The sequence below is a fragment of the Pseudopipra pipra genome, chromosome 3 (assembly GCF_036250125.1).
Source record: "Pseudopipra pipra isolate bDixPip1 chromosome 3, bDixPip1.hap1, whole genome shotgun sequence".
Classification (NCBI taxonomy): Eukaryota; Metazoa; Chordata; class Aves; order Passeriformes; family Pipridae; genus Pseudopipra; species Pseudopipra pipra.
The window spans coordinates 66,312,713-66,339,248 of record NC_087551.1 but is presented as its reverse complement, the minus strand read 5'-3'; the positions used below and the strand labels follow the sequence as shown (position 1 = coordinate 66,339,248).

General features: G+C 38.6%; 1 protein-coding gene across 1 annotated transcript in view; it reads left to right on the top strand.

Moving 5' to 3' along the window:
* The window catches only part of SLC35F1 (solute carrier family 35 member F1), a 237,384-nt gene that overhangs the window by 194,228 nt on the left and 16,620 nt on the right, over nucleotides 1-26,536 (top strand). Inside the window, exons 4-7 of the mRNA XM_064649684.1 lie at nucleotides 5,933-6,092; nucleotides 11,340-11,496; nucleotides 16,201-16,253; nucleotides 21,404-21,558. Coding sequence (XP_064505754.1) covers nucleotides 5,933-6,092; nucleotides 11,340-11,496; nucleotides 16,201-16,253; nucleotides 21,404-21,558 — 525 coding nt within the window. The remainder of the gene's footprint in view (nucleotides 1-5,932; nucleotides 6,093-11,339; nucleotides 11,497-16,200; nucleotides 16,254-21,403; nucleotides 21,559-26,536) is intronic.

The window sequence follows — 26,536 nt, the reverse complement described above, 5'->3', positions numbered from 1 at the left end:
AACATATCCTGTATAAGCACAGCTGGAGTTCATGTCTTGAGGCAAGATGTTGAAGAGGTTTTTTTTTTTTAAAAAATCAAGATGTGATTACTCCTGTTGGTCATAAAGCATGTCTTTGTGTAGAGAGTTGGGAGCAGAGGAACTGTGGGTTGCATGTGGCCACTACCTGTTATTTAACATAACTTCAAGAAGCCACTAAATTTCTTCTATGTAGACAGAAAGCTGAAGTTGTGATAATCCTCATCTCAGGTTCTGATACACACAAGTCAAATGAGGTGAAGGTCTTTCACTAGTCAGACTTTTGAGTGAGTTTCCTTGTCCACAGGAAGAAAAGAAAATACTGAGAACAGATGAAAGAAACTGATAGGACAGTTCTAGAAGCATCAAGAAAGAAGCAGAGATCTTGTGGGCAAAATGCTGATTTAAAGAGATTTCAGATTGGGAGAAGTCTTCTGGCTTTTGTTTTTTCTACATCATGGAAATAAACATTTGTACATTTTTTTTCATACAAATGACATCACTAACAGATTCTTTCACCAATATCACTACCCAAAGTACCATACATTTTGACTGAATGAAAAGTTAATGGTTTTACATTAATTTTGTGATAATAGAAAAACCATGCAAGAAAGTGGTTATGTTGTGATGAGGTAGCAAATAGAAACATGAAAGGTAAAAACAGTGTTCCTTTTTTTATTTGAATTGCTTGAAATAACCCTTTCAGAGATGCTGCCAGCATCCACACCTTTCCTGTTCAGTCACAGGGCAGCATAATTGCCACACACCTCCCCTGGCAGCTGATAGCCATCTCTGTGAGGGTTCACATCTCATCTGCTTGTGTACAGTTGAATCAAGTGTGTATGATATTGTGAAGGTGGTGTGAAAACTGGAAGAGAAAAAGCCCTTGGATGGGCAGCAAACCCTTCTTTCCTTTGAAAGAACAAAGAAAATGACAGCAAGTGTGTCTCTTACTGGATATAGCACTTGCTGTTGTGTTAAAATTTCCTGGTTACATGCTGAAATTCTGTATCCATCATGAGCGTTTTACCATACAATGTCTGATGGATACAACACTGATTTTACTGATCCCTCTGCCCTGGAGAGTAGGCTAAGTAGCGGGTGCAGCTGATTCTTCGCATGCTTTGCTGGAGGGCAGCACTAATGAGAAACTCCTAATGTGAAAAAAAGGGCTTATAACTGGAGGGGGAATCCAATGAATATTTAAAAAGGAAGATTCAGCTCAGCTGTTCCCATAGGGAGTTTGCTGACCAGCTTTTTTTCTTTTTGATATCGCTGCAGATCAGCAGTTCACCTTCTATATTACAGACCTTTCTTCTAAAGCTTTCCAGCTCTCCTTTCCAATGACTAACAGTACATTTGTGCTATAGGTGTGCAAACACATGCTGAATTTGTGAGACCAGAGACTAAATATTTACTGTTAGCGAGACAGTATTTTTCTACGATTCACAAGTGTAATAAAGTCAACATAATTTAACAAACAAGTAATCAGAGGAAATATGTGTCGATATTGTGTTTCATTGACAGTCTTATATGCAATGTGATATCTTTTAGAGTCAAATAATAATCTATCAATAGATTATATATTTTTGTATCCTGCCTTCTAAAGCTGCCCTATTCAGAGATGTGACTGAAGAAAGCATCAAAGAACATGGTCTGCACCACCCATGGCAACATAGGAAATATGTTTTCTTTTAGGTTAGTGAGATCTAATAACTTCTGTGATTAACAGGAATGTTGATTGAAATCAGATAGCTCATTAGTTTAACTTAGTGACAGAGTATAGGCAGTACCTTTTGAATACGCAATTAAAAAGAAAGAAAATATCAAAGATTATTCTTTGAGAAATATTGATAAACAACTGACCTTTATGTACTACAAATGAAATTCAAGCTACACATAAGCTATCTTTGTTACTGTGAAAGCTTTGTAATCAGAAAAATTGCAATTAGGTATTATATTTTTAAATTAGCTGAAATAACTAATAACAAACAAAGGAAAGAAAAATGCAAAAAAATCACTAATAAAAAAGCCTTATTGGAGGTGAGGTAATCCTCAATTTCATGTGTTTTGTCTGTAGAATACACAAGCATTTTTTCTTCTATTATACAGGTTTATCTAAGAAAAAAACAAAGGCAGAGCAAATTTAGTCCGTGAGAAATGAAATGTAAAGCAATACCTGAAAAAGAGTTAAGCAATATGTACTAGGTTATCTTATTGCTTGTATTGTAGTAACCTAATTTATTTCTGTCCATCCCATTGTTTAAATATAGGTATAAATTAAGCATAACTGAAGAATTATATATTGTCAGTGAACATTACCTACGTTTCATGTTTGTATCTGTTGATACTGCAGCATTCCAGATAGCAATTTGTGGATTAGACTTTGGACTGCCAGCCCCAAAGAGGTGTTTTCTAGCTGTTATCAGCATTGTTTATTTGTGACACGTTCTGTTCATGCATCCTTTCATGTTAGTGCTTAAAAGACACGCATTCACATACTTGAAAGCACAGCTATGTTTAAATATTTATAGAATGAGAGGAATTTCTAAAATCTGCCTCTAGAAGACTTTTAGAGGGAATTTGCATGTTAAAGTACACACGCTGCAGGTACAAGTAACTTTTAAACTCCTTAAACAATTTATACTTATAGAACTGCTCAGCTTTGAAGAGATCTCCAACATGGTCCAACTTTTTGTGGGAAAGGGAGCGAGGATGAGATTATTTAGCATCCTGTCCAATCACATCTTGAAAACCTCTGGTGATGGGGACTCTACCACATCCATGGGGAGTTTGTTTCAATGATTGATTGTTCCTAGTGTAAAAAAATTTTTTCCTCTATTGAAATGAAACCTCTCCCAGTGCAACTTGTACCCGCTGCCCCTTTTCTTCCCTCTACTCTGCTCTTGTGAGACCCCACCTGGAGTACTGCATCCAGCTCTTAGCACAGGAAGCACATAGACTTGTTGAAGCAAGTCCAGAGGAGGGCCACAAAGATGATTAAAGGGATGAAACACACCTCCCATGAGGAAAGGTTGAGATAACAGGGATTGTTCAGTCTGCAGAAGAGAAGGCCCTGGGGTCACCTGGTAGCTTATGACAGATATGGAGAGGGACTTTTTACAAGAGCATGTAGTGATAGAACAAGGGGCAATGGCTTTAAACTAAACAAACTGAAAGAGTGCAGGTTTACATCAGGCACTAGGAAGAAATTCTTCCCTTTGAGGGTGGTGAGGAACTGGAACAGGTTGCCCAGAGAACCTGTGGATGCCCCATCCCTGGAAGTGTTCAAGGCCAGATTGGATGGGGCTTTGAGCAGCCTGGTCTAGTGGAAGCTGTCTTTGCTCATGGCAGGGGATTTGGAACTGGATGAACTTCAAGATCACTTCCAACCCACACCATTCTATAATTTTGTGATTCTATGATTCTCCATGTGACTTCTGTTAAAAAAAGAGCCTCCATCTTCTTTGTAGCCACACTTTAAGTAGTAGAAAACTGTGGTGAGGTCAGAAAACAGTGAGTTAAGCTCACCTGTTCAATGCTAGATTGGGAGGGAATGAGATGGAGTCATTCAAACCATCAGGGATAGCTGTGAGCAGTGTAAGGAGTACCTGACCCTTTACTGTTTGGTACCACCTTCCCTCTGTCTTCAGCAGAGATGATAGGTACAGTGTGTGCCAGTGCAGCTGCTGAAGAGCAGACATGCAGCAAGTGCAGGCATGATGACATGAGTGTGGATTGAGAGAGTAGGTGTTGAGCTGTGTCCACATCCCATAGGTTACACTGAAGAGTGCACTTCCCTCAGATGTGTGCTAGGGCTGTGCTGGCAAAGTGCAAAAATCTGCAGTGCATGAGAAATGTGCGGTGAATGTTATCCATGCAACAGTGACCATCTGTGCTGGCTAGATGAGCCCCCTTCCTCCCTCCAGTGACAGAAGGCTGTGTGCCACCCTGCCCACACCGTGTGCCAGGATTTAGTGCGTATGCCTGGTACTCCTACCACCAGCCCTCCCTACCCCAGGAGCTGGCTTCTCTCAGCTGCACGACTTCTGAAGTTGTTCTTGTGTATGTGATATGTTGCATATGCATGTCTTTGTGAAGCCTGGTTACCCAGTGTGAGCTGGGGTACACGCTGTGTTGTGCTACAGGCTCTGCAGGGGCAGAGCAGGCGCCCTATACAGCCAAAGGAGCTTGTCACAGTTCTTTCAGACCTTGTTGCTTTTTGTGTTTGGTTTGTGGAGGATGGCATTTTTAGGACTGCTGGAGAAAGTTTTCACTGTAAAGAGGCCTAACCATGACTTTTAGATGATTAGCTCTAACTTTAAATGCAGAACCTGCTTTTAGCATGGAGCATTTCCGTTTGTAATTTCCCTGTTCTGTTCTGCACCTCTTTGGAATGGCTTGAGCCTCCCAAGAGCACATGGTCCCACTGCTGAACTGGTTATCTTCTGAAGGCTTTGCCTCTCACTGTCTGGAAAATCTTTGAAATGGATGGGTTTCCACTGTGCACACTTGTTTTTCAAATAAATTTTCAGGGAAATTATCCTTAGTCCAAAAATTGACTTTTACATTTTTGCTGATCCCATGGATTTAATATTTATTACATAGGTATCTATGTAAAAAAATAGTTTTCTAAGCAATAAAGTTCTTGAAATCATACAAAAATGTTTCTCTCTTCAAATAACACATGGATGGGCAAAGAAGTTTAAAGGGATGTGATCTTTATTTGATAACAGTGTGATTAGTGGTAAATCATACTGAGAAAGCAAGTAACATGTAATAGGCCCAAAGGAAAGAAAAATCAAATTGCATTACCTAAAATCAAGGTAACAACATCTGAAGTAGTTTTCCAGAGTTATGGAAACAGTCTAGTCCTTTGGTTGTTCCAGAAATTTTCACTAGGAAGAAGATGCAATCATGTAGCTCTGGTCCATGCTATTTCAATTGGCACTGAACAGTAGTGTAGCCTGCACAATTTGTTAAATCCCATTATTAGTCCACAGACTCACAACTCTTAATTAGCTGTATTCTTTTAGGAAGTCAAGCTTCTTTGGGTGTTTCTTACCTGGGATTTTTGTTTTCAGCTGACATACTGGTAGTTTCTAAAATATATTTTAATTTGAAAATCTCAAGGTCCCCTTACAAACATTCGGTGCATTTCTTTTTTTGTCACAGGTTCTCTGGGTCTAGTGCTGGATGTCTCGGGAAAAAAAACAACTAACCACAAATTAAAGATGGTGTTTCACAACATTTCTTTGAGAAAGCTCATTCCAAGGGTCTATTGGCAAGAAGATTGAGTTTCTTGCACTGCAGACAGTGATTTTTGGGTTTTGGTTTGTTTTTTTCTCTTCAGAGGCATATGGAACTCTATTTTCACAGAATTAACAGACCCCACAGGGGGCAGATTTTTCATAAGCATGCTGCATGCAGAAAACCCCTGATTTACATGGCCAGATTTAATAAATCTGGTCAACCTGTGTGTTATGAACATTCCTACTATTTGGACTGAAGTGACTGAAGTAAAACATATGTCTAGACTGCAGGAAAACTGCCCTCAGTCTTTGTCTGTTAATCACCAGAGGTGAGGACCAGATGGAGTGGTGTGGCTCTTTTTTAGCCCAGGTTTTCTTCCCATGGATTTGAAATATGCATCTGAACCAAAAAGCAAGGTGGTACTTTTGAGCCTTATCATAGAGCAACAGCTCTCCCGAGTTTCTGGAATAGTTGTGAACTATCTTATCCTCTGTCTGATGAATGACATAACCACTTCAATATGCTTTCTGTTTGTAGAAAGTGCTATTACAAACTAAATAACACTGCGTCCCTCACTTTCCTCTGCTGAAATCTATCCTATTATTTTAGGGAAAAGTATTTGCAGATTGATTTGTTGATTTTTTTCTCTCTTTCGTGACAGCTTCTAGACTGCTTTGTCATCCCAGTGGTGATACTTCTGTCCTGGTTCTTCTTACTGGTACGATACAAGGCAGTACATTTCATTGGGATTGTGGTCTGCATTCTGGGCATGGGCTGCATGGCAGGAGCAGATGTCCTTGTTGGGAGACAGCAAGGAGCAGGTAAGTAAGGATGTATGGGTTGTGTGGCCAATTTCTACCCAGAGAAACCATTGACCAAAATGTGTCAGATTGGGGTCAAAAAGAGAGGAAATTTGTCAAGAAACCCTGTGCCTTCACGTATCCAAAGCACTGCATCGTTCGAAGTTGCCTCTGTCAGAAGGGAAAGAGAGCAAAAATGAGTCAACACTTACAAGTCAGCACTGCTGCAAACAGACTTTATGGGCCCTGCAACACAGGTCACCCTCTGGGCAAACTGGGGGGACAAGCTAAATATTTGTAGTTTCATTCTTTTTTGGCTTAGTTGTTTAACTGCAGACCTCAGTTGCTTCCTTTCCAAATTGGCTACATCTCTGAGTCATAAGCATCTCTCACATCCACTGTGTGCTCTTACTTCTCAACTTTACTTGCTTTTTTCTGTAGGGGTGGGGTCACTGGGTAGATACTAAAAGACACTGAACTTATATACTACCAATTGCGTTTTGCACACAGTCTCAGAGTAAAGTTTAGGATTTGCCTGAATCTTTGTTGAAAAGAACTTTCTTGTGTGTAAAATGTTCTTTTTTTATGTGTGGCATCAAATGAATAATGTGTGTGTAGCTATTAATGCAGACAAGACAGAGTTAGATTTCATCGATCAACTTCCCCTGTCACATTGATTTCTCTAGTGCCAACCCAAATGATGTGGGAAGGCTGGAAATTCTTTTCAAAGATTGTCAATTAGGCACAGTTTTCATTCTTAATTAAAAGCACTGAATTGTGAGCTGAGCATAATACACAGGGATTTAAAATTCTTGACTCAGCTTTCTGAATACAAATGCAAGTGCTGTAAGAACTGCATTTGCCAGGATGCTACTAAATAGAACAACAAAGTGTATGACAATACTCACTGCATCTCCCTGCCCCCTTTTATCCCTGCACTTTACTCTCAATGAAGACCTTTAATTCATTGGTATCATCCAGAAGTAGTCCTGTCCCAGCTAAAAAGGCAAGAATGTACTATTTAGTTGGCCAGCCAAAGCTGTATTGAGAATGACTGATTTCAGAGGGTTTGAGATTTCAACCCTTCTGGGTTCCAGAAGAAACATCCTGTGTCCCAGTAATCTAGAGAGTAACATGCTAGAGTGGATGAGTTGTGGATCCAGCAGGAGCATGTGGGGCAGTGGACCTCAGCAGACAAGGAACAGATTGAAGAACACTGACACTTTGCCACCCAGCTGCAATAATTAGATGTTATTTGCCATAATTCATTATTAAAGCTTGGGTACAGCTGTTAGGTAAATTTGTCCAGAAAAATCTGCTAACATGCATTATTGCCTTTTCATTTGGACTACACGTGGAAGACTGTGTCCATGCTTATTGCTGCACAGAGACCCTGCAGCTTTTTTTTTTTCATGGCAAAATGATGCTAATAATGATGTTATTTTTAACAGAGTAAAATAGATTGTCTGGTTTAATTTCTCTGAAAGGGTAAAACTACACATTAAAATTATACAAATAAAAAGAAACATTGGTGAAAAAGAAGAAAATTATTGAAACTCTTCATTAAAGAGTTCTACACCATTTATAGGATATTTCCTAGGACTGGGCAAACTAAAGAAAGGAAGAAACCAAAAGCAATGATGCTTTAGTAGTCCTCAGTAAACTTCTCTGTTTATATTATAGAGAACGAGATCTATTGACACCTGTGTGCCCTTGTTGACCACACTACTTACTGTATTAGAAAAGCCATAAGGCTCTGCTTTACACCTACTGCATAAGGCAATTTAGTCTACCAACTCTTACAGTAAGGGAACAAGAATTTAAAATGCATTACTGAGAGATTAACAGGTATTTTCCAAAATATCTGCAGGAATTAGGCATAATGTGCACACATGATCTCAATTTTCAATAAATATATGGTAGTTTACCTCTTTTTATTGTATCCTGGCTGATGTTTTGCACATTACTCAATTGGAAAAGCAATTACTATCACATACTTAGTGCTCTATCACCTTACGTGCCAAGTATACAATAAATTAACACTTTTCTGAACTCGTGGGTTACCTTGGTACTTGTGCTCCTGTAGTACACAAGGGGTCTAAGCCACAGAGGTCCAAGTGTTTCCTCCAGGTTTTTCAAAGCACTTCACAGCTCTGGCTTACCACTATCTCTGAAAAACAGTCACATCAGCCCTATTAATATATGTATGAGTGTATGTTCAGTCTAAAATGGGACACATTAAGACTGGTTTTAGATATTATAATCATCAGTAATTACAAACAAAGGCAAAGAGAAACACCTCCTAATGATGAGGGTTAAGGTAAACATGTGACAAAGAGACCTAGTGAGAGTGTGAAAAAAATTATGTCAGAACACAATTAATATTTAAATTACGTGTGTTACACTGTAGTGTTATAACTAGTTCCCAAAACATTTTAAGTCCTCTCTTAACTATATGACTTCTTCTTCCAGAGAACATTAAATATGCTACAATGATTAATGCAAAGCTTATTTTATCAGGCTATTCCTTCTGAAGAATGACTTACACCATTAAATTGGTCAAATACAACATATTTCCTTCGTAATGAAACCAGTAGATGCACGAGGAGTTTACCTCCATGAAAATATGTCTATAATGATATTTCAGTCTTGGGGGAAATTTCCAAAGTCTTGGCCTCTCAAGGAAGCAAAGAAAAGACATTTGACAACCAGGAGAATAGTAATTGCTAGGAAAGAAAGCAATATTATAATTTACAACATTTTTATGCCAGTATGTAAAGTTTTGATGCACTACCTCTTGAGTACTACTCTAGTCACTGCATTTCAAAAAGAAATAAAAAGAAAATAAGCCTATATAAGCAATGGAGAAAGTTGAGAAAGCCATTCAAGGGCATAAAATGTCTTCAGGATGGAGAGACTGTAGGCAGACCAGGACTTTCCATCTCAGAAAAAGCAAGAAAGAGACAGAATATGATAAAAGTATATGAAGTCTTCAGCAGTATGGAGAGGGTCAATACAGAGTAATTCTTAAATATTTCCTACAGTTATAAACTTATAGGATGACTAATGTAGTTTTGAGGTATCCAGCACCACCATTAAAAGCACAAAGTACTTCTTAATAGTAGGCCAAAAATATATGGACTTTACACAAATAAAAGAAGAATCCCTCGAGATCTATTAAGTTTGATGGTCTAATGCAACTTCCGTCTCAGAAAATGCCTGATCTACTGAGAACTGGCTGATAAAAGTCCCTCTGTGCTTCCCTGTTTATTTAAGCTCTCCTCAGCCCCTCTGTGCTGCTGAGTATACCAGAGGAGGTTCCAGTGTCAGAGACTAGTGCTCTGAACAGATCTTGGCTCCCTCTTCTGGGAAAGCCCTGAAGGTTGAGGCTCACTCTCAGCATGAGTAAACTTTGGGGAGAGCCATCACAATGTGATGCTTGAGGCCATCCCATCCATATGAAAATGCTCAACCTCTTAGCTGCCTCTGGTTCACAGATGCAAAAGGATGATATTTTTGTGCCAGCAGTTCACCACAACCAAGCTCTAAGGTCGAAAGCTTTTTCAGCAATACTTCCCTGTAGTGTCAGTGGGTAGCTGAAACAAATACCAAATGAGTGAGCTCAGTGAGGAATCATTGGAGCCATGTGAAATATGAATCGCATCAGGTATGAAGAGGTTTTATAAAGTGCTGATGCTTGTTTTAAATTGAGAACATCTTCTGTGACTAATTGCAAAAGAAGGTTAAAAAGCAAAAAAAAAAAAAGCCAACCAAATCTTTAAAAGATAAATGGTCAATTCTAAGCATGCTGTCAGTCAAGAAACATGCAAAACAGAAATTAAGAGACTGAATGAGTATGTGAAAGAGAAATTTAGTAATGTTTGCTAAATACACAGAAGCCACATCTGAGCTGAAAAATGTTGGAGACTAAGAGAGTATTACTGGGAATATTTTAAACTTTACTCCATTCTTCTTTGTTCCTAAATAACTTACACTTTTCTGGTGCTTATAGACAGTGTTGGAGATAGGATACTGGATTAATGAACCCTTGGTCTCCCCTCATATGCACATTTTTATTGTCATAAATTTCAATAGAAATTTCAGCCCTGTAGTTTGGACCGAAAACGGGAGGCTTAAAAGAACTTCTTAAAAAAAAAAATTGAAAAGATAATTTCTAACCTATCAAATTATTAGCTTCAAGTTTTATTTACTGCACTGTGTATGTTACAAATCAACAATAATAAAACTTAAAAAGGCAGGAATGTAAAAAATAAATCAAGGTATTTTAAAAAAAATCAAGGTTTCTTTAAGAAAAATAGTTAGTTTAGTACTGCAGCGTTTCTGCTGAACCTTTTCAAAGAAAATTCCACTATGTCCAGGCTTTCAGAATATGGTTCAGCAGCAATATCTGACAGTTTTGTGAATCTGTAGCTCTTGTAGAAATCATTTAACAAGCCATATGTGCAGAGGGAATGTCATGCATCGGTTTGCAAAGCTAGGGCCTCAGTTTTCAAGCTGGAACTTGATCTTGATCAAATCTCCCTGCAGCTCTCTCCAACACCCAAAAATGAAAGCTTCCAAGACTTAAAAAGATTTTAAACAGTCTTTGATAAAAAAATATTTTAGTAGCTCCATAAACCTGGAGGTCCTGAAAATACATCTCGGTGTTCATTGCGTGCATTAGGTACTGCTATGTTAATTGAACCTCTTTTAAAAATCTCTCATTTTCATCACCCTGTCTACGCCCCATCCTTCCTCCCCTCTTTCATGTCAAACAGCTTCATGTGAGAATGAGGTCAATATTGGGGTTGTAATGATTTCTTCACTCATTTCACAGGTACACAGAATTTTTCACTTGGCCTCACATCTAAGTACTGGACATGTTTTGATCTGGTTAGATTTCAAGAAGAGATGCAAACTGCTCTATAGAGCTGAGTCACATTCTATCTGAAAAAATAAAAAAAAATTATAATAAAGTAAAAAGGATTAGTCTCTGAAGAGTGCCACCTGGTATCTGTATTTTTAGCAAATTTTTCAGGATTTTTTTGATTCTTTTTTCTACGTCAAGGAATATACTCTCCCTTTGCTAGATTTGCTGGTATATTCTATGAAAATTGTTAAAATGACAGAATATTTGCATTCAGTTTATTAACCCAGATGTGGACTACTTAGTGACTGAGGATTGAAATCTGTAGGGAAGAGCTTGCAATGGTTCTGGTCAAGATATGGTTGTTTTAAAACATTCTGATTTTTCCTGTTTATCCCTAGGTGAAAATAAACTGATAGGGGATCTCTTAGTACTGGGCGGAGCAACACTATACGGCATCTCCAACGTCTGTGAGGAGTATATTGTCCGAAATCTGAGTCGAGTGGAATTCCTGGGTATGATCGGACTCTTTGGCTCCTTCTTCAGTGGAATTCAGCTGTAAGTGAGCAGGTTTGAGCTCCAAGGTCATTCAAATAAGTGCAGCTGTGGCCTCCACTGAGATACTCTAACCACTTCTTCAAAGGTAGCCGTTTCCTGTGCGGAGTAGGTGTTCCCTAATTCTGGAATTTGCATTGGTTTTCATATTTCAAATCAATGGATTTGAATAATAACACGAATTTGCACCTAAGTACTCTAGTTAAGGGACTGGTGTCCTTTAGAAGTCACGTGGGGAGGGAGAAGTCACATCCTACCATCTTGTTGCTGGAAGACAAGCAGATACTTCATGTGTTGATCTCATCAATAACAAAATACCAAAATCTACAACTTCCTCTAGTTCTGCTTTGTATTTTTTAAAAGTCACTTAGATTTCTAAACAGATTGAGAACATATCCAGTCAGAAGGTATTTTAGTTGTTGGCTCATTCTGTGTAACTACACTATGATACGGAAGAAATAACGAAAAAACCTTTAAGAAATTGGCTTCTTCACTTCAAAATATTTAGTACTCAGGTGATTGTTGCATGGATCTGCTGAGTCCTGTCTGTATCCACATGCACCTAATGAGCATCTCACCTACAAGTTTAATATTTGGAGGTGGCTTCCAGTGTTGCAGTACTGTGACTCATGTAAAAGTAACCAAGATTGCTGCATTTTAAGCAGGTGTGTCACTGGTGCTTGTCACACAGATGATTTTTGATTATTAGTCCAAAACAAATTGCTTCCCTACGCCTCTGAGCTACTCAGCTTCTAAGAACAGAGGCAGACTGAAAAAAATGACCCATCAATTCCCACCTAATTACTTCCATTTCATTAGCTAGAAAGCTTAATATATTTATGTGGGATCTGAACAAGTGTCTTAAAATTATTTATATTAACTAGCTGCCATACGACCAGTTCTCTTTTTAAAAATATAGCATGTAAGAGCACATAAATGTGTTCAGCTCCTTCGACTAAAGCATTCTTTTATGTGTTTGTGATAAGTAGATACTAACTGATTCTGAGGGCATCAAAGCAGTGCCCTTGTCTTGCTCTGTATGTGTAAACTGTCATGTACATGTCTCATATTCCTGAATTTAATCACAGTGCCATTACTCCCTCGTGACCCAAGCGGTTAGTCACAGTTCAGGGGCTGTGAGCTGTTTTGCTGGGGAGAAGTTGGTGCTGGAACAAGGCATCTTTGTATACAGAAAACACAACTGGAAAGAAAAAATAAAAAACCATTTTGTTGCTGAAAGCTCTAAGGTTTTTTTCTATTCAACCTTTGGCCCAAGAGTTCTCACCACTGACCTCTGCAGCTTTTTGCTGCTAGTGCTTTTGTGGCACTTTCTGGAGATGCAACCGCACTTGGCTTATATGTGTACCTTTTTCTCACCTTTACCTGTAATGAATAGTGGAAATCACACAGTTATGTGTTCACACAGGTTTAATCTAAGTAAATATGCCAGTTATTTCAAAGAGAAGACAGCTTCTCATGTTAAAATTGCAGATTCTTTCTGTGAAACACTACTGGCCACTTCAGTGGCCAGTAGTGCAAGACCTTTAGATCCTATAAACTGAATTAGTCTGGAAAAGGAGTATCTCAGGAATTGGGCCATTTCCCAGCGTGCTACATACAGCATGGTCAAAGTTTGATTGGCATCCACAAAGTGGATTGAGGATGGGAAACATGTGCTAATACCCCTGGAGATGTAAATCTAACGTTTGTAGGTTTTACAGGGAATAGTACAATTCTGAAGAAGAGAAGGTGTCAGAAAGTATATGGGATTGTGGTGAATGTAGGAAAGACAAAACCCTACCCACAAGTGAATGTCCCTTTTATTGACATGCATTTATCTCAAGATAATATAGGAGCAAAAGCTGTGGTATCTACCTTTTATTCTGTGTGTATTTACAAATATCTTCATAAGTGTAGGTGACTCATGCTAGTTCATACTTCAGCTGTACTACAGGGCTATGTCGCCAAGAGGACTTCAAGGAGGTAGGCTCTTGTTTTCTAGAACAGTTTTGCAAAACTGCTTAATATTACACTGTAACATAATATAAACATATATAAGGCCTGTTTTGCAACAAATGAAGGACTAAGGTATCTGGACAAAGAGTGAATTAAAGAGTTGCCTAACTACCCAGGCATGTTAGAAAGAGAAGTTCAGTGTGTTGAATGTGATTAAGAAGAGAGGAACTATGTATCAAAAGAAGAGATTAGTTGACAGGATTTGGGGATATCACAACTACCCAGCAAATGGAGATAAGGCTGTCCAGTGGAATCACATAGTCATAACCTACTTTATAATGGACCCCTGAAGGTCATCTGGTTCAAGCTTCTACTCGAAGCTAACTTCAAAGTTATGCCAAGTTTCTTAGAAACTTATACAGTTGATTTCTTAATGTCTCCAAGAATGGCAGTGCCAGTCATGCTGGGCAACCTGTTCCAGTGTTTGACTAATTTTTTTCCTCTGATCAATTTATTCAGAGATTTCCACATTGCAGCTTGTGTCCATTGTCATTTATCCTTCTGTTGTGCACCTCCAAGTATGAGTATCTTTTTGTAGCTACCCATTAAGTAGTTAAGATGGAAAATTTATTGTCCTGTCCTCCTTTCCCCCAGCTTAGCCTTTTCTTCCTCATACTAAAGAAACCATGCTGTTTCAGCATCTGCTCTTACACCATGTGCTCAAGCTGCCTACCACTGTGATGGAGTTCCACTGTACTCCCTTCAATTTGTTAACATCTGTCTTGTTCTAGACAGCCCAAAATGGGATACAGTACTCTAGTTGCTGTCTTGAAAATCACATCCTTCAACTTGCTGGCCAGACTTCTACTAACACAGCTGAGGAGGCTGTTGGCCTACTCTGCTCCAGGGACACATTGCTGACTTACCTTCATGTTGATGGCCACAGGACTCTAAGGTTTATTTCTGAAAAGCAACTTTCCATCCAGTCAGCTCCCAGCCTGTCCTGTTGCATAGTGTCATTCCACCCCAGGTACAGGAGTTCACCTTTCTTTTCTTGAACTTCATGAGTTTTCATTTGGTCCTTTTCTTCAGACTACATTGTGGGTATTCTGCCCATCCAGTCCATACCTCTTCAATCTCTAGGGATCTTTAGGGAAATTATGTGGAAGCTTTGCTAACTTCACAGTAGGTTACACCACATCCTCTCATCCGTTCCCTCTCCTTTATTTACTGATCCAGTCATCTCATCATAGAAGGTAGTCTGTTTGGTCAGGCATGATTTACTTTTGAGAAGTCTGTGCTGGCTGTTTTCAGTGATGTCTTCTTCATTTTCTGTGAATGGCTTCTGGGAAGATTTGCTCCGTAGTCTTTCCAAAGGTTAACATAAGGCTGGCCAGACTATAGTTTTTGCTCTGCTTTAAACTGGATGTTGCATTTGTCTCTTTTCAGTCATCAGGGACCTCCTTCAGTCACCACAACGTTTCAAAAATCATTGTTATTCCAATTCTTCAGTGCCTCTGATATCACTAAATGGCCACTTCTGGCAAAGTTGCTCTTACCCCTCTTTGTTTCACAGATCACAGTGACTCACAAGCCATAACATATTGTTTTATACTTCTTTTGTATTGAATAAGCAATAATATGAAAGCAGTGTTCCTGTGTTTAAGATATATCAGTTTGTTTGCCAGACCAAGAGACATTGCAGTTTGTTCTCATTGTATTCTTCAGGAATTGCTGATAAAAGGGACATATGTCTTATGCACGCAAAGACACTTATAATTTAGTTATTTTGCAGACAAAATAGTCTTATTATTCTGTACACAGTATTAGATTTGCCACACATCAGCAGCAAGCAAATTAGAATTTCCAGGATGCAACTCTCTAGACTAGATTAATCTGGAAGGTGCTGAGTTCCTGCAGTTTTACTATTAGACTTGGTCTTCCACATGCCACCTTTTGTACTAAGTACTTTGTTTGTCAGGCTGTGTAATTCTATGTTTTATACTTGCTTAAAATAGTATCCAGACCAGCAGAGTCCTCCACAGCAGGATTTATCTGGAAATCACAGATCATAGAAAATGGTTACCTGAGTGAAGACCTAGCTTGTGAGATATCTCCAAGGGTCTGTTTGCCTGGATTGGGAAGAGCTGACTTGTTGCCACATTAGAATTTTATGGATCTGGGATTTTGATTTTTATGTACAACGCAAGATTTACAAGATATTGAAAGTAGACCTTTGCAGGTTTGCCCATCCTTTGCTTTGTTTCCTGACTTTCTTTGCTGTGACTATTTGATTTCTCTCAGGGTATAACAAATTACAGTATGCTTTCCAAAGCCAGCCTGTGGTATCTATTTATTTTACACTGCAGAGCTGCTGTGAGGTGTGAATAACTCAGATAGGTACATAATTAATCATTAAAGTTCAAAAGCTTTCAGAATATTAAGTCAGAAGAGTACAAGAGGATTGAACATTTGTGGGGATGGGCATATAGAGCACATATATAGAGAGCTGCAAATAAACCAGTGGAAATTGTATGCTATCACATCTGATTACTGCCCTGAAGATCTTTCAAATACACATGCACAAGGATAATGCCAGAGTGGATTAGCAAAGTCTGATTGCATTTGGTTCCTACAGAATTTTTTTGTTATAAGGTTATTTATGTTTTGTCCAGCATTTGAATTGAATGAGTGGAAGTAATTTAACTTTTGTTCTTCTTCCATCAAATTTTGCCTTCTCTTCTCTTCTAGTGCAATCATGGAACACAAAGAGCTGTTGAAAGTTCCCTGGGATTGGCAAATAGGTAAGAAAACACTTTATCTCATTGAAGGTAGTTACTGAAGGAGGCATGGAGCCAAACAGTGTTTGGGGAGGCGGGCATGAATTTCAGAGGAGCCAATGTTTGTGACTTCTCCACCAGTTACTGCCAAAGGTTGAACCACATGCCTCATGACCGTTCTTGAATGATCTGTCCTCCCATTGCTGTATAATGCCTTCCTTGCACTATTTGGTTAAGCATATGAATGCTGTAAGATAATTATTCAGACAGTCATGAAGTAAAACAATAATGGGGTTCCAGTTCTAAGATTCAGTGCAACACTGGGACAAATAAAGGAGGTAGTCAGTAAGAGCCAAACCTTTTCAATGAATGCCAAAGAAAGAAAATGGAACCAAACAAAAAAAACCTAAAATGTACTCGCAGTACATATTATAACCTCATAAACTCATTTCCAAGGGGAGCATTTCTGTATGGCAATGGTTAATTGCTTTCCAAATAGTCTTGGTGGAATATAGCAGATGTGTCCTTTAGACAAATTTAGAGAGTATCGTGCCCAATGAAGCTGTTATGATGTTCTGCTAAGCAGTGGATTGTGTTTTTTCATTTCCGTTTGGTGGCTGAGTTTATTATCTAAGACTCTCTTCTAATTAGTCCAATGAATTATTTGCTTTAAAAGCAAATCAATATTTAGGAGAGTCCCTGTAATCACTCTTTCACTATTTATGAACAATAGAAGAAATAAAAGAATACTAGTACTATAGGACTGACTGATAGCAGGAGGTTCAAACTTTGGCAATCCACTGACAATAGCTTATTACCTAGTTTCAAACTGAACTGCAAAATGACAATTCAGAAGAGTGCAAAAGAAACTGGTTATGTGTATCCCCTGAAAAGAGGGGATACAAGTTACGGAACACAGTTGTTTTCTTCAAACTTAGTTAACAATTTCCTCTCATCACCATAGGCCATAATATAAACAGTGCATCTTTCACAAAATACTGCACATAAAAGTTGTGGAAATGTGGTGGTTGAGCTGTAAAACTAAGTGACAAATCAATTTAAAGTATCCATGGAGAAACACACTCAATTGTGTACTTTGAGTGTATTGGCCTTCTTTAATCTGGAATAATTAGCATAATTGCATCAGTGTTTGTTTATATTTCATGATGAGGAGCTCAGGGACATAATTAATCTGGTACTGATGGAATTAGCAGTGGTCACAGTGAATTAATCTACTATCCATGTAAATGTCATATATACTTCCAGGAGAGTTCTGTTCTAACTCAATATCAGTGAAATGTGCTATTAAAATAAGGTCTTACTTCATCTGTGATGCCATTAAAATGTCACTGAAAGTTAGTCACTAAATCTGAAGAGTCCTTATGCTTCAAAAGGCTGAGATCATCTTAGCAAAAGCATCATACATATGTACTTGTTTTGTTACAGCAATAATTGGAAATGCTATGTAGTTGAACATGGATTAAATAGTGACAGTTCTGTGTAGTTCTGTGTTATTCCCTGGCTTTCCCTGCACTCAGTGTACTTTCCAGTGCATTGGCAATGATACAAGACTGTCAAGTAGTGATTGACAAAATCTGTGTCAGGGAGTTCACAGCCTTGTCCTGAGTAGTTATCCACTGCGACAGACTCAAATCTGCAGTCCAGCAGAGTTAAATCATCAGCCTTCTGAATGGTGGTGATAAAGTCACAGCAGTCAACCTAATAAATAACTCAAGGTGGCCTGTTGCCATCTGCCGTAATTGTGCTTTTAAGAATGGATGAGCTGCCTTTCAACTGATGCAAATGATTTTTGAATATAAAGATCTAAAGCAAATCTGTTATGTCTATCATGTTTAAAACAGGCTGTGGTCCTCCTGGTTTTCATTTTGGAAATTCCTCTGATGAATATCATCATCTTCACACCTAGTATGAATCAGTGAAGCTCTGTTTGAATCCTTGAAGGTTTAAGTATTAATATTTGCTGACAACATGAGTTAAAGGAGAATGATTATACTGTTCTGACTGAGTGGTTTCATATGAGACCATGACATATTTTGTAGTGATAGATGAAATAGTAACAAATAAGCTCACTCAGTTTTATATAAGAGAAAAGCCAGTTTGAATCTCTAAGGAAGTGCCCTTTGTTACAGGGGGTTTGAATATTTCTGAATGGTCTTTATTCCAAGACACTAGGAAAAATCATAACTGATTCCATTTCATACCAATTAAATGGTTGCTTTTAGAGTAAAAATGCAAAGGCAACACTCATGCATCATTGCACCATGCAACATTCAACCAGCATGCTCGGGAACTAAACCAGAAGTTCTTAAGGCATATTACTCTTGGTAGTACTTTGGCTATTTTAGAATAGTGCCTGGGGGCAGATCCTGCCCATCTGTGTGAAGATACCTAGTCTTAAGAGAAATGGAGAAATACTGAGAGACTGGGGCTTGTTCGGCCTGTGGAAGAGAACTTACCTACAAGGAAGTTATCAAAAGAACTGAGCCAATGTCTTCACAGCAGTGCATGGCAGGAGGATGAGAGACAACAGACAGAAGCTGAAATGAGAGATTCAGACTGGATAAAAAGAAAATCTTCTTCACATTGAGGACAGCCAGGCAGCAGAGCAAGTTGCCCAGAGGGGCTCTGCAATCTTCATCCTCAGAGTCTTCAAGCCCAGGCTGGGCAAAATCCTGAGAAATACAGTCTGATCTCACAGCTGAGCCTGGTTTGATCAGGGTTTGAACCAGAGAGCTCAGAGCTCCCTTCCGTCCTGAATCAGCCCATGATCCTATCATCCCAAGTGCCTAGTTCAGACAGTTATGAGAAATTCACACCCAACCAGGCAAAACTGTTGACCTTACCCATCAGGGTGAACACAGACAGATAAGATGGGATCCCTTCCACCAACTTTAGATACCTGCGATGTAAACTTTGGATTTGGTTATATAGACTCCCTTTACCATCCGCAACAATAAACAGGCATGATACGAGTCATACTGTTGGTGTCTAAAAGAGGCTGAACAATCTGCACTCTAAATTTTCCCAGTCTCTTCACTGACCACCAGCCCTCAGTATATGTCCAGAATTAGGTGTAATGAATCCCACCCACAGGTGCCTTCAGTTCAGAACAATGCCAGCACACCCGAAAGAAGACAGTTCCAAATTATGAACTTCTCAGGGTTTAACACAGACTGGCTGATAAGCAGATCATTACAAAAGCACCTCCTAACTTGCCAGGTTGCTTCCTTCCAGGGCCTGGTACAGGTGATTGGTGCCAGTGACTTAGTGCCTGGTTAGACACAGTTCCAAATGCCCTGGGACTGCAATACAAGAGGCATTCCCAAGGCTCCCATTTCCACTGCATGGGTACCTAAGGAGGCTGAAGCTTCAAACCTTTGACTTAAAACATATTTTTAGTCTGAAAATTGGTCTTCTAAGAGGCAGTATCTGAAAATTATATGATCTTATTTCCAGTTTGCTCCTTGTCACCACTAAATACCACCCAGTTGGTGGATATTACATGTATTTTTAAGCTGTAAATGAAAGGCCACTTTATATTTACCTCTGATAGAACAGCTACAGTGTAAGCAATTTTCCACTGGAACTTAAATGCCCTTTGGAAAAGCAGCCTGTGAAGTACAGGTAGTTGACTGTCAAATAATGTGAACATCAAGGCAGTACCATAAAATTATACTGTTAGTTGCATACATAAGCCAGTAAAGCACCTGAATATGCATATTAAATCCAGACTGACTACTGGAGGCTTGGATTTGCCGACTGTACTTTGACAATGCTGACTTCAGGTCCAGAATGGCTTTCGTTCCTGGAAGAAAAGCTGACTTAATGGTCCTGTATGCAAACAATTTCCCATTGACCAAAGCTATGCACCATTTGATGCAATCATTTGCCTACTACAGAAGAGTTGCAGATTTTGCATAAAGCAGCTGACTTAATTATGTTTGTTACCGCTATACAGTACACACCTTAGAAATTTGCTACCTATTTGTAATGTTGTTACCATGATTGTCCATATTCTGAATGCAAACACAAATTCATTATCATGCCATAGCACATATGGACACTGATAGTTCATGACTGCTGTATTTGTTTCAGTTGAATGCACACTTCCATTTAGATGCTTCTCGGGGAGTCAATTTTGTCCTTTGATAGCTTTTTTAAAGAGTTTTTAACTAAGTGGGTCTGCATTCAAATACAAATTATATGGGCTTTTTTTCCCCTTTCAGGACTTTGACAATCAGATTTTCACAACTTTTAGTAAAAAACAACATTTTCTGAAGAGCTGACATGAGTCTAAATTTAGGCTTGTGCACATATCAGCTGGGAATTCTGCAGCATACAGCAGTCTAAGAAGTATCATTTGCATGAGAGCAGATGAATAAAGTGTTTGCTGGTTTTTTAACTTCATATTGATTAATTTGCCTTGGGATTTATCAAGTAATAACTGAAGCAATGAATTCTTTCCCAGTAAGTCATTTAGGTTTTTTAATTAATTTAGATTTTTACTGTAATGTATTTTTATTATATTAGCATCTAACAATCTAATTTGTGTGAGGCACTCTGTAAAAATGTAGCAGGAAAGAGTCTCAGCTCTGGAAATTTTTATTAAGGAAGGCAGACAAAAAACAATAGAGGAACAGAGATGCAAAACGATGAAGTGATGAATCAGTTCTGGTGGCAAAATAGGACTAAGACCTCTGACAATAACCCTAACCCTCATGCGTTCATCCATTTGCTCATTAACTCCTCTGAAAATAATTTTGCATTCAGTTTTTGGGTTCATTCCCAAAAAATATTGGGTGCTCCATCCAACTCGGCTGAATTCAGTGTTAGGGGCATTCAGCTCCTTAGGAGACTAGATTTGATATGTCTAAATGGATCATTTTGTCCAAATTTATGTTGGACTTGAGGTAGTCACTATTACTACAAGGCATCAATTTAAAATAACACTGCTGTTACGGAGACCACAAAGGACCTCATGTCCTCTGCTGATATGATTTTCACTCTCTGTACATGTGTATCTTATTAATTTGAATGTTTCTTTGAAAAAGCGTTATTCTTCCTTTTCTAAAAAACACAGCTTTCTTCCTCCAAACACGAGTCATTTCTGCGGGCTGTGAAAGATCACTTTGCTTCTTGTTTCTTTTCTGCAGGCTTGCTGTACGTTGGCTTTAGCGCCTGTATGTTTGGCCTCTACAGCTTCATGCCAGTGGTCATAAAGAAAACCAGTGCTACTGCCGTCAATCTCTCCCTACTCACGGCTGACCTGTACAGCCTCTTCTGTGGATTATTCCTCTTCCACTACAAGGTATGTGGAAATGAGATGTGTATTTGGGTAATAGCAGTATGCATGAAGAAACATCAATGCGAAACAAGGAAACAAAAGAAGCCTCCAAGCTTTGCTAGATCTAAGCAGTAAAAGTGCAGTTGATTTTTCTACTTCAGTCTTCCCACACCAAAACAAATTTTATTTTATGATTACGGTTTTTAAAGAGAACTCACTTGGTCTTTTTGTTACAAGTTTTGAGTACCTGTTCATCAGCCACTGTGTCATTAATTTCTTCTTATCTTACTTATCAGTTGCTGTGAACAGACCTAAGGTAGCAGCACAAAGAGAAGGACTCTTTCAAAATTCCTATAGATATTTTTTTTTGCCTGGGAACAAGATTGTTTCATTCATACTGATTCTGAATTTATAACTAAATTGTTCATAAATTACCCCTTTCTTGTCACCCAAACCAATGACTTGCCTGTTATTGTAAATGCAAAATGTGCAGCAGATTTATGTTGAAGTTAAACTTTGACCTCCCAGGTCCTCTAATATTCAAAACACTCTATTGTACAGGACCCATTCGACCTTCAGTTACAAGGAAAGGCACTTCATTATTCACAAGTATCCCCCCACAGTGCTCATCACATGAAAATAACATTGGGGTGCTGGAAGGGATTGCTTTGTACCATCATTTATTCATACGAGAGAGATTACTTGATAGATAAAATTGTGGCCCAGAGAAGTGTTAGGTAAACAAAAGCCTTAAAATTCTGAGTATCTAACAAACTCAAATCACCTTCTGTGATACTAATGGTAACTCAATGAATCTGAGTGAGACAGTGAAAGTTCAGAGCTTCAGAGTCCAACACAAAATTGTTTTTCACTATTGTCTTTTATTTTGGTTTTACAGTTTCAAGAATTTTGCAGGGAGAAGAAAAGCAAAAATAGAAACAAAAAATTGACTGAAAACACAGTGTAGAGGTTGTCTGCTGCTTTGCAGCTCTGTCTCATGATGATTTAGTTTCTCGTCTTTCTGCCTCACGCTTCAAACCCAAAGTGTTATGTATAAGCTGAAAATTGTTATCTCCCATGAATAGCATTATTTGATACCCATAGACAAATACATTTAGTCGTGTTAGTCCACTGTTTCTAAGAAAAATTATTATATTACACAGTAAAAGGCAGACAAATTTAATTCTGAAAACAGTGGTGGTGGTGTACTAACAAAATCAAGCTTGGTTAGAGGGAGAGACTCAAAAGGCAGCAGAGATTGGACAACTTCGTGCTCAGCATTGCTTGAACCTAACAAAAAAGGCAATTTTGCAAACAGAGACTTAAGTTCAGGCATTTGAAAGGCAAACAGTGCATGGAAGGTTTCAGTTTTTCCCTGTGCCTAATTGTTGGGTACATTTGCAGAGTCAGGAAGGCAGAATTTTCAACCTTATTGACCCCTATCTTTCTACAGTAAGTGCATGTCAGCCCTCGATCACAGTGGCACCTCAGTCTCCCTTTAAGACCTCTACTGAAAAAGTGCTAAAGAGGAGAAGGCTCAGAATGGGAAGGTTTTCTGGTTGAAAGCATCATCTCAACATATGTCCTGATAAACTGGTTGACTTCCACATCTAAAGTAACTGGTGATGCCCTCTGCCCCTTACTCATCTGATTAGAAAACTGAAAATCTCATTCTCCTATGGTGAATGTATGTATGTCATCTTCCTAAACTCTTATCAGACTCGTAATTAAACCTATTTAGATTTTTTTTTTATCTCCACTGCTGTCTTTGGGAGACTGTTTTAGAACATCATTTCTCCAACAGTTACAAACCTTATTTCCAGCATAAATTTACTTGTGATCGATTTTGGGCCATTCTTTCTGCTGAGAGTATCCATTAACATGAAGAATGCCCATCTCCCTAGCATTTTAGTCCACTGGTGCATCAACAGAGAGCAATCATATTGTCTCTCAACCCCTAGTTCACTAATCAGAGCAAGCCCTTGTCTGCACCTCATCTGGTTGGGTTTCATCCTCCCTGAATCAGTCCCTGCAGCTCAAGGTCCTGGTCCCTCCAGCACCTGGTGCAATGCTTTTGTCCCTGTTTCTCTAGGAAGCCAGTTACTTCATAGAAAATAAGCCTGTATTTACATTTTTCATCACTGTATTTCTTTTGTGATTTGTACTCATTCTGCAGCCCATACAACTCACGTGTGTCCCTCCTTTGTTCTTCCCAGATGAAGTGTTGATAAGGATAAGACCTTTGTCAGGACTTTGTGGAAAGGCCTTTACCTGAAACCTGAGCTGTCAGTATCTCCTTTCATACCCTTCCAACTTACATTGCAGAAGAAATTGGAAGAGGCTATATTCACAGATTATCTAGATTTAAAACTCCATCTAATTATTTGGTTTCTTCTTTAGTTATCATGTTTTTATCCTTATTTAGATGACGTCCTCCTTTTCTTTCTGGTTTACTATCAGGTAGCCTTTTATCTGAGGAAGCAGAACTATGAAATGAGCAACTTCCACTCAATAATGAAGTCTAATATGTTAACATTAAATGATCTAAATTAATTCATCTCCTAGGACTGTGTACACTTGCTTGTTTTCTAGCTTTTAAAAAGCTGTTTCATTCCTAGCCCAGCTGTACATCTCTTACAGATATGCAGCTCCTTCTGCTTATTACTGCACTGGCCAATGAGCACGGCCCCACTTCACTGGGAAGCAAATGGTTTTATACTGAACTAGGATCAACTGAGTGGTTTAGTGCCCCTTGCAGAATATAATTTTATGAGGCTTTCAAGAAACAGTTATGATTTTTCCTTGTGCTGCTACTTTTATCACCAGACAAGTTTATTGCACCTATAGCAGTAAATCTATGAAAATCCATGGAAAATGCAGGAAATGAGTTTAACTGGGCTTTAGAGCCTCTGAAACCAAACTGAGAAGAAGATTGTCTTTGAAGTGTTTTGATTCATTAGTATTTCATTTTTATATAATACAGAGACCTGCAATATCATTACATGCAGGATAGTGAGTTTATAAACAGCTGCATCTCTAGTCTTATCCCACAGGCAGACAACTTCATAGCACATTGAACAGTTCCTGGGCCCATGGAAGTTAGAAATACAGCATGTTAACTGGACACAACTCTGGTGATATACTTGTAATTCAAGATGTTAATTGTTCAAGGTGTTAGTGTTTTAAAATGTAATGACATATCAATTTGAGACAGATGACTAGATTGTAATGCATCATTCTTAAAATAATCTGCAGTGCCCAAATAAAAGCTGTCTTTTTAGTTCTTCTGTAATCAATAATTGATTCCAAATATTCCAGTGGATAGGGGAATGTTTGGCCTCTTTGGTGACTGAATGTCAACCGCTGCCATAGCATATAAGTATACAACTCCATATCTTCAATACTTTTTTTTTAAATTCTCACCATATTGATATGTTTTATACAATTTTTTTGTTGTAAACTTTCCTAGCTATCTGTTCTCATTTCTCCTTCTTCTTAAGCACACGTAACAGGACTGTCCTTCCCCTGTCAGAGACTGCAATAGTTGTTCTTTGTCATGGATACATGGACACCAGTGCTGGGAAATTCAGGGCCAGCTCTCCGGGTGTACAGAGTTGGAACTTTTGTAAAAATACAGGGAGTATTTTTGCTTAGGAGTATTCTTTTTTACATTTTAGTCTCAGCCTCAGCTTTATTGTTATGTGAACTTTTAGAATTCACACTTTTCCTTTGCAAGCTATATGGTGTCTTTCGTTGTTCTGAGCACATTGGGTTCTCACTGAATAATCTAAGCAGTTTATTTTCCACCAGCTAGAGCATGCATACGGATTGTGTTCTGGACCAGTAGGTCGAGTCACACTGCGTTATATCATTACCTAGCAAGGCAAGCACAATCAATTATATTATGCCTTGGCAAATTAATTCATTGTTTTATCCAAGATGCAGCTATAAAAATTCAGAATTTCTGGATATATCAGCAATTCCCAAATGAAGAAAATGCATGTATTTCATAAATAAATCAGGGAATATATCTTGATTTAGAATCTTGGAGAGTATCTATGTCAAAGGACTTGGATACACAGGTAAACATGATACTCAAAACGTTTCAGGACCAGAAATCTGAAATTATGCTAGTTGAAACCTCATTTGCTGATACTCAGTGATGCTTCTAAAAATTACATTTCAATGCCAATTCTAACAGCATCCCTTCAATGGAAGGGAGCAGATGACAACCTTCCCATCACATCAAGAAACAAGCCATGAAGGAGACTGGGTTTTAATGTAATGGAGAAGAGAGGGTACAGAGTTTGGCGGAAATAGGTTCCAGGTTCTTTTTTTACCAGCAATGCCTATGAATTGGGGATTTACATAATCGTCACTGTGGTGAAAATTTGGCCCTTGCTGGAAACAAAGGAGAAGAATTAGGAGCCTCCGTTAAAAGCATGTGCTTTGCCATCCTGATCCAAACCACGGAAGCCAGTGTGAGCTTTTCTGCGGTCTTCGGTCTTCGGTGGGCTTCAGCTCATTTCCCTAAATTAGGAAAGCCTACCACTCAAGAAAAAAACTTTTAACAGTTTCATGACTATGCAGATTAAACTCTTGCCTTATTGTGACTCTATATGCTGCAGACAGCCCTGGGTTCTGTTAGAGAAGGATGGATTCAATGTCTGTGCTTAGGGAGCAGGAGTTAAATAAAATTGGTTTGGTGTGGGGGAGGATTGTTTGTTTATTAGTTTGATTTTTCTTTGGCAGACGTCCATAAGCATCTGAGAGACTTTTCCCAAAGATCTGACCAAACTGAGAAAATACTTCCGATTATGTTCTCACTTTTTTTAAAAAACTTCCCTTCAAGTCTAAGCTGAAGTCAGTAAGATCTTTTTCTTCGCTTGCACTTGCTCGGGTACTGACACCTACCTATTTTAAACTTCAACGGTGAAGTTGTCAGTGGTGCATCTTTATTTCTAGTAGAGCAGGCTAAGCAACTATTTTTTACACTCTTACT